The 18,599-nt window shown below is 41.3% G+C and overlaps 1 protein-coding gene across 1 annotated transcript in view; it reads left to right on the forward strand.

Moving 5' to 3' along the window:
- Window positions 1–18,599, forward strand: part of TRPM6 (transient receptor potential cation channel subfamily M member 6) — a 316,186-nt gene that overhangs the window by 294,551 nt on the left and 3,036 nt on the right. The window contains exon 38 of the mRNA XM_082260563.1: window positions 6,278–6,384. Coding sequence (XP_082116689.1) covers window positions 6,278–6,384 — 107 coding nt within the window. The remainder of the gene's footprint in view (window positions 1–6,277; window positions 6,385–18,599) is intronic.

Below are 18,599 nucleotides of genomic sequence, written 5' to 3' on the forward strand. Positions count from 1 at the left end.
GTTTTTTGGTGCGGACACGCAGGACCAGCAGCAAAGACCAGAACAATGTAATGTATCATTGATTGGGGTTCTCATTTTACTTGCTGCTCCAACTGCTAAAAATATTGCCTGCAGAGACAAAAAAAATAATGTTGCAAAAAAAAAAAAAAACATTTACAGCTCTGCTTCAACAGGCATTATACCTTAACCTGATCTTGCTAATGTCGATATTCACTAAGCCTACATCAGATTTTCAAAGATAGAATGACAACCAGATACAAAATGGAATCACATAATATTCATGCTTCATTCATGCTGTTTTTGTACACAATGTGACAGGCTAGCATGTGTCATGGTGTAAAAAGGAAGTTGGTGCACAATTTGGCATGCAAGAAATTGCTAACCAGAGGTAGGACTTTATTTCACAATCATGAGAGGTACATGTGTCACATAGTGTTCTCACTCATACAGGGTGAGGTACTCTATAAAATATGTCTTTTAGAGGGAAAACAACCTTGTTGATTTTTTCAGTGATTGGTAAAACCCAGTGTAGATCCTGGAGCCCAGAGACTTTGTAGAGACTTGGGAGGGATGAAGTCTCCAACCTTAGGTTCATGTTTTGCCTGCAGGCATCTTTTTGATTATGTAGGTATGCACAGCCCTCTTAATATGGGATTCTGACTGCGGTTCAGGGATCCACTCTGCTTGGGAGTCCATGTGACTGCGAGAGAGAAGGCAGAGATTGTGCACGTGTGCACAAGAGTCTATGTTTTGAGGATTGTGTGCAGATAGACAGACAAGGCCCTTAAGACTGTGATGCCAGAGCAGCTGTGCTGCAAGAGCATGTCAGGAGGCTTTATGTGAAGTATTTTGTTGTGTCTAGGGAAGAGAGATGTTGAAAACCTCTGCTAGGGTATTCCATGTGTGTTTTTCAAACTTTATAAAAATGGGCAATAAAAGCCCTTAAAAGAAGACTTTGTGACTGGACTGCACCCTTAAAAGCACTACATTTGAGGTAATTTCCCACTTATGGTGGTTTGAGGCAGACAAAATTGAAATCTTCTTGTTAAAGTAAGTTCAATCTTATGAACTGTGTTTCTATGCATTAGACAGCCCAGTCTGTGTGTTTAAGTGAAGAGAGCCTGCAGAGGAGAGACTAGACAGTGCTCCATCTTTTGGTGAAAAGTGCAAAAGTGCTGTGGTCTGAGCAGTGGAGTAACTGCAGGATGGGGTGTTCAAAGACTTTGAAAGGGTGGGAGACAGAAACCTGTGGTTTGATGGGATTTCACCACCTTGGGTCAGAGAATCCAACCAGACAATAGAATACATTGGCTCTAGAGTTTGCTGTTTAGTAATGTCAGTGCCCCTTGGCAGCTGTAACCCTAGCTATGAAGAAAGGCAGGCTAGCTCCCAGTGCTGTGAGAGAGCTGGTGGCTGTCCTGACCCAGGAGGTGCATGCTGTTGGCCCTGGCAATGCTGGTTGCAAGCATACTTGCTGTTATACAGAGAGATGTAAGTGTGCCACAACATGCAAGGGGATGCCACGTGGGAAGCCCAGACAAAACACAGAGGAAAGTGTAATGTTTGTGTTTCAGTGAGTGGGAGCATGTGGTCTCTGTTTCCTTTGTCCCAGTTTACAGCACAAAGCAACTGTAGAATCTGTAACTCCAGCTACTGCAATTTGGAAACCCGGAAACCAGCTTTAAGTGTCAAGAGAGTAAGAGACTGACCAGGAGTTAAAATGGAGTGTAATTGCCCATAACAACACCGGTGAGGCCAGTGTTGCTGTTTGTGTGACATGGATGTTCCCTACTGAGGATTGTAGCAAGTTTAAAGCAAAGATGCTTCATGGGGAGAGGATTCAGCATGTCTGGGAGTGCTAGCCAGCTTCAGCTGGGAGAGTAATATCCCCCATAACAAATGGACAAGTTGTGTCACCAAGAAGAAGCAGTTGCAGTGGAGATGTGGCTCATTGTCCCCATAAGGATGCGTGTGAGTTTCGCTTGCTGGAAGTCGCCAGGAGGAAAACTACTTGGTTCAACTTCAGATGGTACTGTGCTTAAACTATTGCCAATGGGGGCATGATAACATGACTTGCCCCAGGTTGTGGAATACAGCAGCAGATGATGCCACTGGTAGAGAGGCTTGATCCGTTGACCAAGTTTTCCAAGCAAAGATTTTCCTCATGGCAACAGTAAGCAAGTTCCTGTTGTGCTTCCAAGGATCTGCTAAGGAGCATATGAGGCCTGTTGTTATTTTGCTGTGTGGCCCCATGGGTGGAATCGCAGGTCCAACTGGAACAGAGGATTCAACAAAGTCAGCCCAAACATTGAAGATAATGAAGATAGTGATGGATAAGACAATCCTTAATGAAAAAGTGCTGGAACTAATACAAAGATGTAAAGGATTGGGCATACGTTGATCTGTTGTGAAGTGTGAGTGACCCCAGTTGGAAGACCCACTGACTATGTTGAAAGATACTGTATGTAAAGCTGAATAACGAGGTTGAAAATTCTGCTTTGTTTACAAACGTGTACCTGAAGTAATAGGGGTTACCATTAAGCAGAATGTGTTATATTCCCTAGCAACAGTGCCTGGTGCAGCAGGAGTGCCTCTGGAAACCTCCAAGGCACTCAGTATGCCAGAGCCAGAAAAATGCATACCTCCCAATCTATTAGCAAAAGTATGTTGGCATATAACACACACCCTGCCACGACCCCTTAAAGAAGAATTATACAAAAAAAAAGGTTAAATCTACAAGTGCTTTTTATTTTACCACTACTATTCCCTTATATTAGCTTTTGAAATTTACAAATGCAGAAATTGAGAAATTGGATGAAAGTTTTAGCACTGGGAAATACTTTTTGAAAGATAAATAGTGGATTTTATATACAACTATATAGATCAGACAAAAGTGAGGGACAAATGAGGACGAAAGAGAGACAGAGGGAAATTGTGCCAAATCAGGGACAGTCCCTCAAAATCATAGACAGTTGGAAGCTATGCAAATGTGGTGCTGCCATGGGGGGTGAGGGTATTTCTGCAAAAATAAAAAAAGAGTTTATTGAAATGCTGCATGCTCGTATAGCAAGTCTGTGTTACAACAGTCTGCCATTGATGAAATACATGTATGTTGCAGAAGTAAAAGGCTTACAATGTGCAGAATATGATAATAGAATATACTATTCTGATTGTGGAGGAGCTCAAGGTCACTGACTCTGAGAGCACTATAGTAGATCTGGTACAAAACAATGCAGTTCGGGAGCACCAGTGTATTGTTGCAATTTAAAATGAGGCTGCCTCTAGCACTCAAGAAGGTCCCTTTAAGAGATGCATCCCTGGAAGATTCAGCAAATGAGTTTTTCTACTCCTTCATGCAGCTGAAAATCCCCAAGGAGATATTAGGTATCAATACCGGTTCCCCTTTAGGACAGGAATAAAGTCAAATATGGGTAATTTCTATGTTTAGCCTCCATGTGCTTCTGTGTCTACTTATCTGATGGATAGGCTAGTAATGTTTAGATGGGCTAGTAATGTTTAGTACCTTTGATTAGAGTACAGAAACAGACTGGGATGGTTTGGCAAACAGTTTATTACCTATAATGCAAGAGGTCTTGTTGTTTAACAATGGGATGGAGACTGTTTTTGGGGTTTCAGACAAATGGCCAGTGAGCTTGTAGAAGTGGGTGCTCTTGGGGTAGCAGCTGGTTTCCCACACAAAGTGCAAGGGCCGAGCAAGATAGAGAAATCTTCAGAAATTGAAATCAGGACCCATGAAAGAGTCAGAAGTAATGTGTTGCAAAACACGCACGTGTATTTGAAGAGATTCATGAAAAATTGGTTGCATGTAATGAATGACAGCTGTCAAACAGTAGCCTTTGGAGTGCCATGTGTATGAGAAGTTTGTTTAATGTGAGGTTGCCGCAGGAGATAGCCACTCCATTGTGTATAGTTCCTTTAAACGCGGCCCTGAAAAACGTTGACAAATTGAATGTTAATACTACTGACAATGATAAAAAAATAGTTTGGTTTTCATGGGTGACATCAAAGTGATGGTAGAACTGATAATTAATTTCACACTTCTAGTAAGCCTGGAAAATATAATGAGGTGGGTAATTGCTTAATAATCACAACAAAAATAAATAGTGGGTGAAGGTAGGCCCACTACAGTTTCAGGCTTAGAGGAAACTGAAAAAGTGCTTTGTAAATTTAGTGGTGCCAGATGCTTAAAACTGATGAGACAGCATCATATTCTGAAAGGATATACTATATACAATACATGGGATAGAATATGGCTCATACCTTGCACCTGTTTTGCTTTGGTCAATTAGGAGTGCTTTGCGATAAAAGCAAGAAAGCTCAGACCTCTGCAGTATTTTTTTAATGGGCTTTACATACAAAATGATTACAATTATAGGAATACAATACAAGACATACTGTACCTATAACACGCAAAATGCCTAGCAAATAAGCAGAAACTATGGTCTATACACAGTAAAAGTATGCTTAAAAGTTACTTAACTCAGGTTGCAGTGGGTTCACGATCTCTGTAGGCAACGAGGATCCCAGGGTTCTATAAGCAGTTGCATTTGTTTGAGCAGTAGCAAGCACTCAAAAGTAACCTGATTTCTGTTTCTATGACAAGCTACTAAACAGATTCTTCCAAGTACACTAAAGTCTGAGTATAAAATCAGAAAACATACATATATTTATATCAAATGCAACGGCAGCACCACAACCCCAAAATTCAAATAGACATTGTTTAAGTAGGGCAGGATTTTTTAGGTGCTCAAATATTGACACAATTAAAATTTACAAAATCATTTAATTATTTCCATTAAAATATTCAATAATATCAATAGACATGATATAATTTCCTCTCATGTTAATCAATCCATTCAACTTGTGCACAGTTACAGATAGGCTTCTTCAGTATTTATTGTAGCAAGATAACTATGTACAAAACAAATCAGATTTGTTTTGTACACAGTTATCTTGCTACAATACCTCCTGAAGAAGCCGTGTCTATGGCGAAACGTGAAGAGAATGTGACATATATAGCTTGATTAAATATTGTTTGAATTGAATACTGTTGTATGACATCATACTGTGATTATCGGGTTGACCAAATAATATCTTTTGAATGGATTGATTAACATGAGAGGAGATCATATCATTCATGTGTATTGATTTTTATCAAATATTTTAATGAAAATAATAAATCATTTTGTAAATTTTAATTGTGTCAATATTTGAGCACTTAAAAAATCCCAACCTACTTGTAAAATGCCTATCATATTCTTAAAGATACCAAGATTGGTAAATTCCTTAATGGTAACATGGCTTGCGTGATCCCAGGAAAAATAACCAGACGGCGCATGTGGAAGCATACCCATAAAAAAGATGTGGGCATGGTTTTCTAGAACCCATGAAATAGTAAAAATGATGTACAAAGAGAGTCACCAAATGAGGCATGGAGTAAAATTCCCCTTTAAGCTGGGTCCACACTAGCTGCAACCGCAGCTCACAGCAGGGTGTCTGGTGTGTCCCTGTTCTCCATTTGAGGTGCGAATCAGGTCGGAATTTTTCGCTGAATTCGCACCTGAACAAACCAGAAGAGGCACAGGACCCTTTTTCAGTGTGGACAGCGACCGCTCCAAAGCTGTGTAAACCGGCTTCATTGAGAGCCGGTCACATTTTCCTGTCATGCGAATTGGATGCGGGGAGACCTACATCCAATTTGCATCAGTGTGAACCCAGCCTCAGGGAAAAGGAAAGTGAAGATAGGCAGGAATGTGCCCATTTAGATGGCAGTTGGAGGTGAAGTGACAGAAAGAGGGGCTTCTGCTTTTGTGTTCCATCTGCTGGGTAGAAATGGGGAGGAGGATATGGGACAGCTTAGCACTATGTTACGATACCAAAAGACAGTTGGAACGCGGTTAAGCCAATTTCCCACAACGTGTAAAAATGCAGTATTGATAATAATTAGATTGTGGATTGTTTTGCACATGTTATATTTACTTCAGGTGTGGTATGTGACCCATTTGAGTATTTCTAAGGCTTCACAGCTTTAAAAAGCAATATCGTGTTTTTCTGCTGTATACCTTTCAAGTGGTATTGTTGATATCTATTAAACATTTTGAACAGCAGATCCCATTAACCATAGCTGGGATTTTCAGCTTTCCTGTCAGATTCGGAGCTTATGTGAAGTGCCCGCAGTGTAGGTACACAAACTTCACTCTTTCTTAATAAGGGATTTGGTGACTTTTTTTTTGACACTTTACGTTTGTTTCTACAGGTCAAGAGGTATGGTGTTTGGGCCAGCCAATTTAGGAGAAGATGCACTTACAAACTTTGTTTCCAAACACTGCTGCAACTCCTGCTGCAGGAAGCTTAAACTTCCTGGTATGTGTTATAATTGTTTGATTATACTACCATCAACACTTTTTTATGCTCATTATGTTGTTGAAATGTGTAACTTCTGTTTAATTTCCAGTGCAGTGCTGACATTCTGCTTTCAAGATTATAAAAATATTCTGTGAGGAGTTTAGGAAGGGATTTACTTAAGAGCTGCTCAGAGAAGAGATTAAACAGCATTGACACTTTTACATTAAATGAGGCACATGATGAGACAGTCTTTCATTGCTGCTGAGTCTATTAAGTACAGCTGCTGCGCGCCTGCCTCTCTGCCCTTGGCCTGCCAATCATTTTTAAGAAGAAGTCTAGCACCAGTGCTGCCATAACCAGCCATGCAACACAAAATTATATTAAAGTGACCCCTACCGTGTCAGAAGGGCGCGCGCGGTGTTAACAATTCCGTTATTAAACTCTTTATCCCTGTCTCTTATTTAAAGTCCCGGCTTCCCTCTGGAGTTTTGCTAAGATCATGCGGATCTTATATCCAGTTTATCTTTGGCGAAGCAGAGTCATGCAGTCCCACCTTTTCATTAGAGATGCTTGTTAACCTCAAGGGCGTTTGCTGTATGTTTTCATACTTGTAATTGCAGACCTTTTGAAGTGGGTCTAAGAAATCTAGTTTTTGTAACGCTTTATCTTTTGTATTATGCTCCTCAGAAGTGATGCTAGCAAGGGCAGCATTCATTACATGCTGTTCATTTCTTATACACTCAGATAATGCCAACAATTTCCTAATTCACTAAAAATAAACATATCCATTTACTGAAGCACAGCTTTTGTCATTAGAATGCATTTTGGCTTTTGTGATTATTAAATACGCTCAGTACAAACTAAATGGGGTTTCTGTTTACAATAATTATATACAGCCTAGGAAGCAACTGAGTGAGATTCGTGGTTCTGTTAAATCCCAAAGAGGGCATCCAAACAAAGACTATAATGATCTCAGATATGTCCAGGTAATGTCATATTTTCAACACAAAAAAAATATGTACATTTATTAAAGGGTATGTTTAACAAAGGATGCGGTGCGTTTAACAAAGGGTGCTGGATTAAAAATCACAAAGGTCCGGTCAGTAAAAAAATTTTTCCGGCTGGGGCCCAAATCACATATTTGTGCGATTTTTCAAATCACAGTCCCCTTCTCTTATTATTATTACTATTTTACAGAATTTATATAGCGCAGCGCTTCACAATATGAGGGAAGACAATACAGTTACAATACAATTCAGTACAGGAGGAATCAGAAGGCCCTGCTCGTTAGAGCTAAGTTACAATCTAGAAGAGAGGGTGCAGTGAAAAAGAAGGCAATAACTGTGGGGAGTGAGCTGATGGAGAAAATGTAAGTACGGTTGTTAGGTGTGGGTAGGATAGGCTTCTCTGAAGAGGAGGGTTTTCAGGGATCGTCTAAAAGCTAATAGAGTAGGAGATATTTAGACAGATTGGGGTAAGGAGTTCCAAAGGATTGAAGACGCTCTGGAAAAGTCCCGGAGGCGAGCATGGAGGAGATGACAAGGGAGCTAGAGAGCAGGAGGTTTTGAGAGGAAAGAAAAGAGCGATTAGGTTGGTATTTTGAGACTAGGCTAGTGATGTAGCTGGGGCTAAATTGTGGATAGCTTTGTAAGATGTTAGTATTTTGAATTGGCTGAGCGGAAGCCAGTGGATGGATTGACAGAGAGGAGTAGCCGACACTTAGCGATTAGTAAGGTGGATGAGTCTGGCAGCAGCATTCATGATGGATTGAAGGGGGGATAGCCTACGTAGGGGTAAGCCAATGAGAAGGGAAATGCAGTAGTCGAGACGCGAGATGACCAGGGAGTGAACTAGGAGCTTTGTTGTGTCATTGGTTAGAAAGGGGCATATTTTGGAAATGTTTCGGAGGTTGAGGCGGCAAGATTTGGACAGTGATTGGATGTGGGGCTTGAAGGAGAGTTCAGAGTCCAGGACTACACCTAGGACCTTGGCATGTGGGGAGGGGCTGATAGTTGTGCCATCAATTTTGACGGAGAGATCAGGGGAAGGGGCACATAGTGGAGGAAAAATTAATTCTATGTTCGGTTTTGGATAGATTGAGTTTGAGGAAGTTGTGTGACATCTAGACTGATATATCTGCTAGTAAATTAGTGATACATGAGGAGACTGATTGAGTGAGCTGAGGGATGGATAAATAGATTTGGGTATCACCAGCGTATAGATGGTATTGGAAGCCATGGGAGGCTATCAGCTGACCAAAACAGGAGTAGATTAAAAATAGGAGAGGTCCAAGAACAGAACATTGGGGGACCCCAATGGAGAAAGGAAGAGAAGAGGAGGAAGCAGAATTATAAGTAATGCTAAAGGTGCAGTTGGATAAGTAGGAAGAGAACCAGTGAAGAGTACAGTCACGAAGACCAAAGGTGTGGGGTTTTTTGAGGAGGAGGGGGTGGTCAACCGTATCAAAGGCAGCAGAAAGGTCCAGGAGTAGGAGTACAGAATAGTGTCCATTGGTTTTGGCCGTTAGTAGATTGTTTGCTAGTATTAGGAGGGCAGTTTCTGTGGATTGTTGAGGCCGAAATCCAGACTGAAGGAGATCAAAAAGGGTATTCTCGGCAAGGTGGTTGCTCAGTCAGTTGTAGACCTGACATTCAAGGAGTTAGGATAAAAAGGGAAGCAAGGAGATATGGCATAGGTTATTCAGATTGGTTGGGTTCAGTGAGTGAGTTTTTTAAGTATGAGCTGAGTAGTGCATGTTTTAGAGAGTTAGGGAAGATGCCAGAAGAGAGAGAGAGATTAAAGATGTGGGTTATAGAGTGAAGAATAGAGCCAGAGGGTGAACGTAGCATTTGCGAGGGAACAGGATCCAGAGGTCAGGTGGTTAACTGGACGTTAGCAAGTAGTTTAGCAACCTCATCTATAGTGGTTGGGTTGAATGAGCGAAGTACTAATTGTACATGTGAGCATAAAGTGTAAAGCGTGGAAAATATCTGAACAGCAGAGATCTCCTCACGAATTGTATCAATCTTCTGTTTGAAGTGATTGGCGATCTCCTGGGTAAGTTAGTGGGTGGAGGCAGTGGAGGACAAAGTAGAGAATTGAAGGTAGAGAAGAGTTGCCAGGGACGGGTTGAAAAGTTGTTAATGAGAGTGATAAAATAGGTCTGCTTGGCAGTGTGGAGACTGGAATTGTATTTTGGGAGGGCAGATTTATATTGGTTGAAATCTTTCTGAGACCTAGTCTTACGCCATAGGCGCTCAATAGCAGGGCTATAATTTTTCCGATTTCTAGTGTTATCTGTTTGCTAAGGTGGAAGGGGTTGGGGCCTGATTCAATGTGTAGTGAGGGTGTTCAGTGTGTTCAGGGAGGCTAAAAGTGAATTGTTGTAGACAGAAGTGGCTAGGTTGGTGCAGGACAGGGGTGCAATTCTGTCATAGAGGTGATCGGTAGCAGAGTAGAGAAGAGAAGGGTTAAGATGGTGTTGATTTCTACGGGTAACTGTAAGGCAGTTGGAGGGAGAGGAGGTGGAGGAGAGGGAGAGAGTGAAAGTAATAAGGGGGTGATCAGAGAGAGGGAAAGGATAGTTTGAGAGGTTGCATAGAGTGCATAGGTGGCAGAAAACAAGGTCAAGGATATTGCCTTCAGAGTGAGTAGAAGCATGTTCTGTATCCATTGCTTCAAGTCAAAAGAGGAGATTAGACTGAGAAGTTTGGAAGTGGCAGGAGCGTTAGTATTAATAGGGATGTTGAAGTCGCCGAGAATAATTGTGGGGATTTCAGAAGAGAGAAAGTAGGGTAGCCAGGCAGAGAAGTTGTCAAGAAAGGTTGAAACTGGTCCAGGGGGGTGGTAGATCACAACTATCCTTAAAGAAACTGGAGAGAAAAGACAAATGCAGTGTGCCTCAAATGGGGAGAGTGACAGAGAGGGAGGTGGGTGAAGTACCTGAAAGGTGCTATGTTGGGCTAGAAGGGCTTCCGACACCTCTTCCCTTGCTTCCACTGGGTCTAGGGGAGTGAGTCCAGAGAAGACCACCTTGGGATAGGGCAGCAGAAGACGCAGGGTCGGATTCATGAGGACAGGTTTCAGTAATGGTGAGTAGAGTTAGCGATAAAGAGGTCATGGAGAGAGGTGAGTTTATTACATAACATAAATTGTGCTAATTACGGCTGCAGCCAGAGGGTGCAGGGTAATGGGTGTGTTGAGTACAGGTAAATGATGGAGGCCCAGGGTTTGGGGATATATCTCTAGAAGTTAGGAGAAGCAAAAAGGTGAGGGAGGTAATATGAGAGTGTGATTTATATGAAGGGACAGGCCCCAGTGTCCTGGAGATTTTGTGTGCGTTTGGATTTAGAAATAGCAGGAGATGATGAGTGCAGTAATAAGGAAAGGACAGAAGTGAGGGTGATATATATAAGCTGTGGAATGGAGAAGAGGGGTGAAGGAGAGAGAGTTTAAGGTTAGAGGACACGGCTGTCAGATGGAGTGGTAGAGAATGCATGTTACAAGGAGAGTTTAAGGATAGAGGACACGGCTGTCAGAAGGAGTGGTAGAGAATGCATGTTACAAGGAGAAAGAGCTGAAGGGGTATACAAGGTCACCTGTAGTCTATGTGGTGTTTATCTCAGCATTTCCTGTGTTCACTTTGTGCAATTGCTGAAGGGCAGAGTCAGAAGGGCTCCCACTTATAGAAATAGCCCCACTTTGAGAAAGAGCTCCACAGCAAACGTGTCCCCCCTTTGTAAACGTGCCTTCCCCAAGAGATGCTTAGTTATATACTGTTAGAGATGGGGGTGGGTGCTTTCCAATTAACTAATAAGGAGTTAATAAAGCATGACTGGCTAAACAGAGCAACATTTTCACTTCAGAAGCAGACTTAAAGGAGAACTGGTAATAAAGATAAGAACAGGCTATAAACTTTAAAAGGAAAGACATAGGGAGAAAACAAAGAATTGCAATGGTTAAGCAAAATAAACATGCCACAGTTAAAGACAAGACATAGGGAGAGTGGTTTTCAGTATCACAGTTTTGGGTGTTGTTGTAGCAGTATGAACATACCTGTGGAGGGACAGAGAAGACATTCAGATGATGAGTGCAGAGTCAGAAGTGCTCCCACCTATAGAAATAGCCCCACTTAGAGAAAGAGCCTCACAGCAAACATGCCCCCCACCCCCTTTTCAAACTCTTATATTACACTCCTGTTCTTACATCAGTGTAAGAATGTAAAAATGCCCCAAATACTTACCTAAAATAGTTTTTACATGACAATCCAAATCCTTAATCTTCTCTCTTCTGCACTGCAGAGTGGAAATGTCTTTCTTTGGGTATCCAAAGACCACTTCCCATTGCATGTCTTTCTGTAAGGTATTTGCAGTTCTTGCCAGTGGCAGTGTGATGATGTCACCCAAAAAATGGTTGACAGTGGATCATTGCTCTTCACTCCTGAAAGAGAGGCCATGGTGGGTCATATGATGGTGGACTTGGTTGCGTAAAAAACAGGCTTTAGAGGTGTGTTTTTTTTTTTTTCTTTTCTTTGACTTTACTCATTTGCATACTTGCTTTTGGAAGTGATTCAAAAAGTGTTACAGCAACTAGACCAGAAAAGCAGCAAGTAGCATTTTCAGAAGAAGGTCAGCAATGGCAGCCCATAAATCTCTCTCATAACAGGCTTGTTACTTTTGCTCATTCTGTTGCCTAGAGTCTTGATCCTTACTGAACACCTAGGATAAGCTCCATAAGGATATGTGTAATGTAATTTTAAATGTTAAAGCACTAGAATTTAAAGTGATATTAAATTCTTGTTTTTTTTTTTAAATAACAAACATGTCACACTTGCGTTCTCTGTGCAGTAGTTTTGCACAGAGCAGCCCGGATCCCATTCTTCTCGGGTCCCCTGTCGGTGCCCCTGGCCCCTCCCTTCTGCCAAGTGCCCCAAGAGCAGGCAGGCTCGCTCCTGACGCATGGCTCTGCGTGTCTTTGCACACACACAGCCATAGATCAGCTCTGCCCCTCCCTCTCCTGATCGACTCACTGGCTGTGATTGACGCCAATGGCTCCCGCTGCTGCCTCAGCCAATGAGGAGTGAAAGTCCCTGGAGAACTGAGGCTTTTGTGCACATGGCTGGATCGAGATGGGGTTCAGGTAAGCATTAGAGGGGCTGGGGGGCTGATGCACACAGAAGGTCTTTTACTATCATGCAAAGAATGCATGAAGGTAAAAAAACATAAACCTTTAAAACCACTTTAATCAGCAGAGTTCTAGTTTATGCAGTAACATGTACAGTATGCATTCCAGTTCTGAAAAATGATATTGATGTAGTGCATATGTAACTGTAGTAATATATTCACTCTGTAATAGACTGATATGGTTGTAATAAAATAGTCTACTAAATATATCGCAGTGGTCAAGATGAAAGTATACAGGGGCTTGGATGATGGTTTTCTAATTATATCTATTTTAAACCACAATAAAACCAGTTCAGAATTTGATAGAGTATGAAAATATGCCCTTTATGGGATCATTTGTAAAATATGCCTTACTTAAAATAGAACTGAGGAGGATGAGGTTAATCACCTTGTTTCTCCCCAGTGTTTTTCATAAACTAATGAATCATCTTGGTGCTTTTGAAGATACTCTTTGTTTCATTTTATTTTTTGCCTGGACACTGAAACATATAGATAATTGGTATATTAAAAATGTTTATAGTGTGAGCTGGGGATAGGTAGCAGGTACAAAGCTCCCTAGGGTAAGCACATTTTCAGGCACAGATACCTGTGCCATTCCAGTGATGTAGTGAAAAACACTGCAGTGTTTGTTCCACAAAATAAACTAAAGGCAAAAACTCCAAAACAAAAAACTAGCTGTGCCCATAACTATACCAAATCCAAGTCCAACCTAGCAGGCTGAGCAAACCCAATGCTTGTCAGTCTCCACCTACAGTTTTACAGCTTCCATTAACCTTGCAGCTCTCACAGACATGACTTGTCTGTTTCCCAGGCTCAGGTTAGAGTTCAGAGTTCCGGGCGACCCTAAATTGCCAAAAGGGAGAGGTGAAAAATCCAAACTAGACAGAGAAATAGAGGTCTCTAAAATTGTACGAGTGGAGCCTGGCAGATGTGTAGTCCCCGAACAGGACTTTTCCAGGCTCCCTTTGAGACACTCAGCTTTGTACCCCCCCCCCACCCTTGTTTCAACACCAGGTTTGGAACACTTGTAGCCCAACAAGAGTGAACCCGGGACAGGGGATCTACATTTCCCATCTTAGCCCCTGGTCTGTGTTTTACTGTGAAGAAATAACCCTGTAGAGCTAAAATCCCCAGCTTCACCGATCTAATTGTCTCTTTCTTCTGGACCATCCACTTGAGGGGAGCATGATCAGTTATCAAGTCAAACTGACTCCCTTAGAAGTAGTATCTTAGAGCATCCAAGGCCCACTTTATTGCTAAACATTCTTTTTCAATAATTGCATACTTCTTTTCATGTTCATTAAACGTTCTACTCATGAACACTACAGGGTATTCTTCCCCATTGTGTGCCAGTGACAACACTGCCCCAAGACCAACATCAGGTGCATCCATCTGAACCACAAAATCCTTGGTAAAGTTGGGAGAATACAGCACAGGCAGTGCATGGAGAGCCCTTTTAAGGACCTGAAAGACCCTTCTGCCTCCAGGGACCTTTTTACCATTACTGAGGGTTATATATAGTATATACAGTCATGGCCAAAAATATTGGCACCTCTGCATTTCTGTCAGATATTACACCACTTAACCCAGAAATTTGTTGCAATTACAAATGTTCAGGCATTCTCATGTTTATTTCTTTTATTTGTTTGTTTTTTGTATGACACAAAAAAGTGGAGAAACAAAAAAGCCAAATCTGACACATTCCATCCAAAACTCCAAAAATTGACTGAAAAAAAAAATATTGGCACCATCTTAAAATTTAAAAAAATGATTGCATTCCACGTTTGTGATGGTTTTGTAATTTGTAACTAAACTCACCTGTATCAATTAACAGGTGCTGATAATTTAGAAATCACACCAGCAACCAGTTAAATTGGTGAAAAATTGACTCAACCTTTCTGTTGTGTGTCTCTGTGTGCCACATGGAGCATGGAAAAGAGAAAGAGCAGCAAAGAATTGTCTGTGGATTTGAGAACAAAATTGTGGAAAAGCATTGACAAATCTCAAAGTTACAAGTTTATCTCCAGAGATCTTAATGTTCCTGTGTCCACTGTGCGCAACATTGTCAAGAAGTTTACAGCCCATGGCACTGTAGCTAATCTCCCTGGACAAAAGAGAAAAAATGATCAAAGATTTCAACAAAGGATTGCCCGAATGGTGGATAAAGAACCTCGATAAACTTTCAGACAAATTCAAGCTGATCTTCAAGCACAGGGTGCAACACTATACGTCACCATATGAAGGAAAAGGTACACAATGGTAGGAGACCCAGGAGGACCCCACTGCTGCCACAGAAACAAGACTGGAGTTTGCCAAAACTTACCTGAGGAAGCCAAACATGACATTATGAAATAATCTATGAAGGGCGCCTCATGGCATTATGAAATCTGAATACTACCAAAGAATTCTGAGGTGTAATGTAGGGCCCAGTGTCAGAAAGTTGGGTCTCTGTCAGAGGTCATGGGTCTTACAGCAGAACAATGACCCAAAGCACACGTTGAAAAACACCCAGAAATGGTTTAAGACAAAGCGCTGGAGAGTACTGAACTGGCCAGCAATGAGTCCAGATCTAAATCTCATAGAACCTGTGGAGAGATCTCAAAACAGCAGTTGGGAAAATAAACCCTTCCAATCTGAGTGACCTGGAGCAGTTGGGGAAAAAAGAGTGGTCCAAAATTCCAGTAGAGAGGTGTAAGACACTAAGAAACTCATTGATGGTTACAGGAAGTGATTGATTTTAGTTATTTTATTCCAAGGGATGTGCTACCAAATATTTAATTGAAGAGGCCAATAATTTTGTCCAGTCCGTTTTTGTAGTTTTGCGTGGAATGTGTCAGTTTTGGCTTTTTGTTTCTCCACTAAGAAATAAACATGAGAATGCCTAACCTAAACATTTGCCTAAACTGCAACAATTTACTGAGCGAAGTGGTGCATTATCTTGACAGAAATGCAGGGGAGTCAATATTTTTTGTGTATTTTTTGTGTATGTATATATATATATATATACTGTATATATATATTGTGACAGGAAGTCAGGTAAATCTGTGGATGTAGTCACAGACAGGAGATACATTTCCACCTGGTTTAGAAAATTCACCAATTACTATAGGGTGTCGGCTGCAGAGATAGCCAGCAGGAAGTTGAAAACCATTCAGCTGTTCGGAATGAGGAAGTTAAGGCCTCTATAATTTGTCCAAAGGAAGTCTAAGGATGGCTGCCTCCTGACGCTGTGTGGGCATGGGGAGAGGAGGACAGTCAGATGTGTGCCCCCTGAAAGCTGTGTGAGCATGGGGAAGACCTCCTGAAGCGATGTGCGCTGAGGAGGGTAACAAGTGTGAAGACTACTCGAGGTGAGGTCTTGGATCGTTTCTATGTGAAAAGAAACCAATGGACATTTCCTGTGTGAAGGGGAAATTAATTAAGACTGAAGACTACTCAAGGTGAGGTCTTGGACTATTTCTATGTGGAAAGAAATAAATGCACTGTTTGCTATGTGAAGAGACAAGCAAAGGAATGGTTGCTATGTGAAGAGTGTGAAGAGACAAACAAAGGGATGTCTTCTATGTGAAAGAAAAGTCCAATGAACATGTGCTGTGAGAAGAGAAAATAAATGGACAATTGAGTGTCTGCTGTAGGATCAGCAAAGTTTGCCCAACAGTAGGTTGGAGACAGACTCCGTAGGTAGGTTCCTGTATGTGAGAAGGTAGCCGCCCACAGTGGCAAGGATTTATTTTGTGTTTTATTTTTATTTTGATGTTTTTGAGGCTTGCACTTGTGTGAAGTAAATTGCAAGAATAAACCAAACTGTTGTTTGCAACCACTTCTCGGCTATCTCCCTGTGTAAACGCACCCCCCAAGGGGTCATCCATACCCGCCACCGAGCTAATCTCCCACAATATATATATATATATATATATATATATATATATATATATATATATATACACACACACACACAGTATCTCACAAAAGTGAGTACACCCCTCAAATTTTTGTAAATATTTTATTATATCTTTTCATGTGACAACACTGAAGAAATAACACTTTGTTACAAAGTAAAATAATGAGCGTTCAGCTTGTATACCAGTGTAAATTTGCCGTCCCCTCAAAATAACTCAACAAAAGGCCGATTTTGATATATGGGGGAAAGTGCATATCGGCCCCCGATATATCGGTGTTGCCGATAATCGGTCGATCACTAATATATATATATATATATATATATATATATATATATATATATATATATACAGTATCTCACAAAAGTGAGTAAACCCCTCACATTTTTGTAAATAGTTTATATCTTTTCATGTGACAACACTGAAGAAATGACACTTTGCTACTATGTAAAGTAGTGAGTGTACAGCTTGTATAACAGTGTAACTTTGCTGTCCCCTCAAAATAAATCAACACACAGCCATTAATGTCTAAACCGCTGGCAACAAAAGTGAGTACACCCCTGAGTAAAAATGTCCAAACTGGGCCCAATTAGCCAGTTTCCCTCTGTGGTGTCATGTGATTCGTTAGAAAAGGTCTCAGGTGTGAATGGGCACCAGGTGTGTTATATTTGGTGTTATCACTCACTCTCTCATACTGGTCATTGGAAGTTCAAAATAGCACCTCATTGCAAAGAACTCTCTGAGGATCTGAAAAAAGAATTGTTGCTCTACATAAAGATGGCCTAGGCTATAAGAAGATTGCCAAGACCCTGAAACTGAGCTGCAGTATGGTGGCCGAGACCATACAGTGGTTTAACAGGACAGGTTCCACTCAGAACAGGCATTGCCATGGTCAACCAAAGCAGTTGAGTACACGTGCCCAGTGTCATATACAGAGGTTGTCTTTTGGAAAAAGATGTATAAATGCTGACAGCATTGCTGCAGAGATTGAAGGGGTGTGGGGTCAGCCTGTCAGTGCTCAGACCATACACCGCACACTGCATCAAATTGGTCTGTATGGCTGTGGTCCCAGAATGAAGCCTCTTCTAAAGATGATGCACAAGAAAGCCTGCAAACAGTTTGCTGAAGACAAGCAGACTAGGGACATGGATTACTGGAGCCATGTCCTGTGGTCTGATGAGACCAAGATAAACTTATTTGGTTCAGATGGTATCAAGCGTGTGTGGTGGCAACCAGGTGAGGAGTACAAAGACAAGTGTGTCTTGCCTACAGTCAAGCATGGTGGTGGGAGTGTCATGGTCTGGGGCTGCATGAGTGCTGCCGGGACTGGGAAGCTACAGTTCATTGAGGGAACCATGAATGTCAACATGTACTGTGACATACTGAAGCAGAGCATGATCTCCTCCCTTTGGAGACTGTGCCCCAGGGCAGTATTCCAACATGATAACGACCCCAAACACACCTCCAAGATGACCACTGCCTTGCTAAAGAAGCTGAGGGTAAAGGTCTGGTCAAGCGTGTCTCCAGACCTAAACCCTATTGAACATCTGTGGGGCATCCTCAAACAGGAGGTGGAGGTCTCTAACTTCCACCAGCTCTGTGATGTCGTCATGGAGGAGTGGAAGAGGACTCTATTGGCAACCTGTGAAGCTCTGGTGAACTCCATGTTAAGGCAGTGCTGGCAAATAATGGTGACCACACAAAATATTGAAACCTTGGGCCCAATTTGGACATTTCCACTTAGGGGTGTATTCACTTTTGTTGCCAGTGTTTTAGACATGAATGGCTGTGCGTTGAGTTATTTTGATATATATATATATATATATATATATATATATATATACAGTGTATATATATATATATATATATATATATATATACTGTATATATATATGTATATACATATATATATATATATATATATATATATATATATATATATATATATATATATCAAAAACAACAATAATGTGTTCAGAATTCATAAATCAGCAATGATGTTTTTTTGAGTAGGATGAACAGCTTAACCCCATAGCCCGTGAACTCCCCTCCCTTCCAGAACATGGCTTAGAAATGCACATCTATTCCAGAAGGGTCATGCAAACTGCTTAGTCCTGGCCTGTTATTAGCAAAAGCTGTACATATAATTAAA

This window comes from Pelophylax lessonae (assembly GCF_965119305.1).
Source record: "Pelophylax lessonae genome assembly, chromosome: 1".
Taxonomy (NCBI): Eukaryota; Metazoa; Chordata; class Amphibia; order Anura; family Ranidae; genus Pelophylax; species Pelophylax lessonae.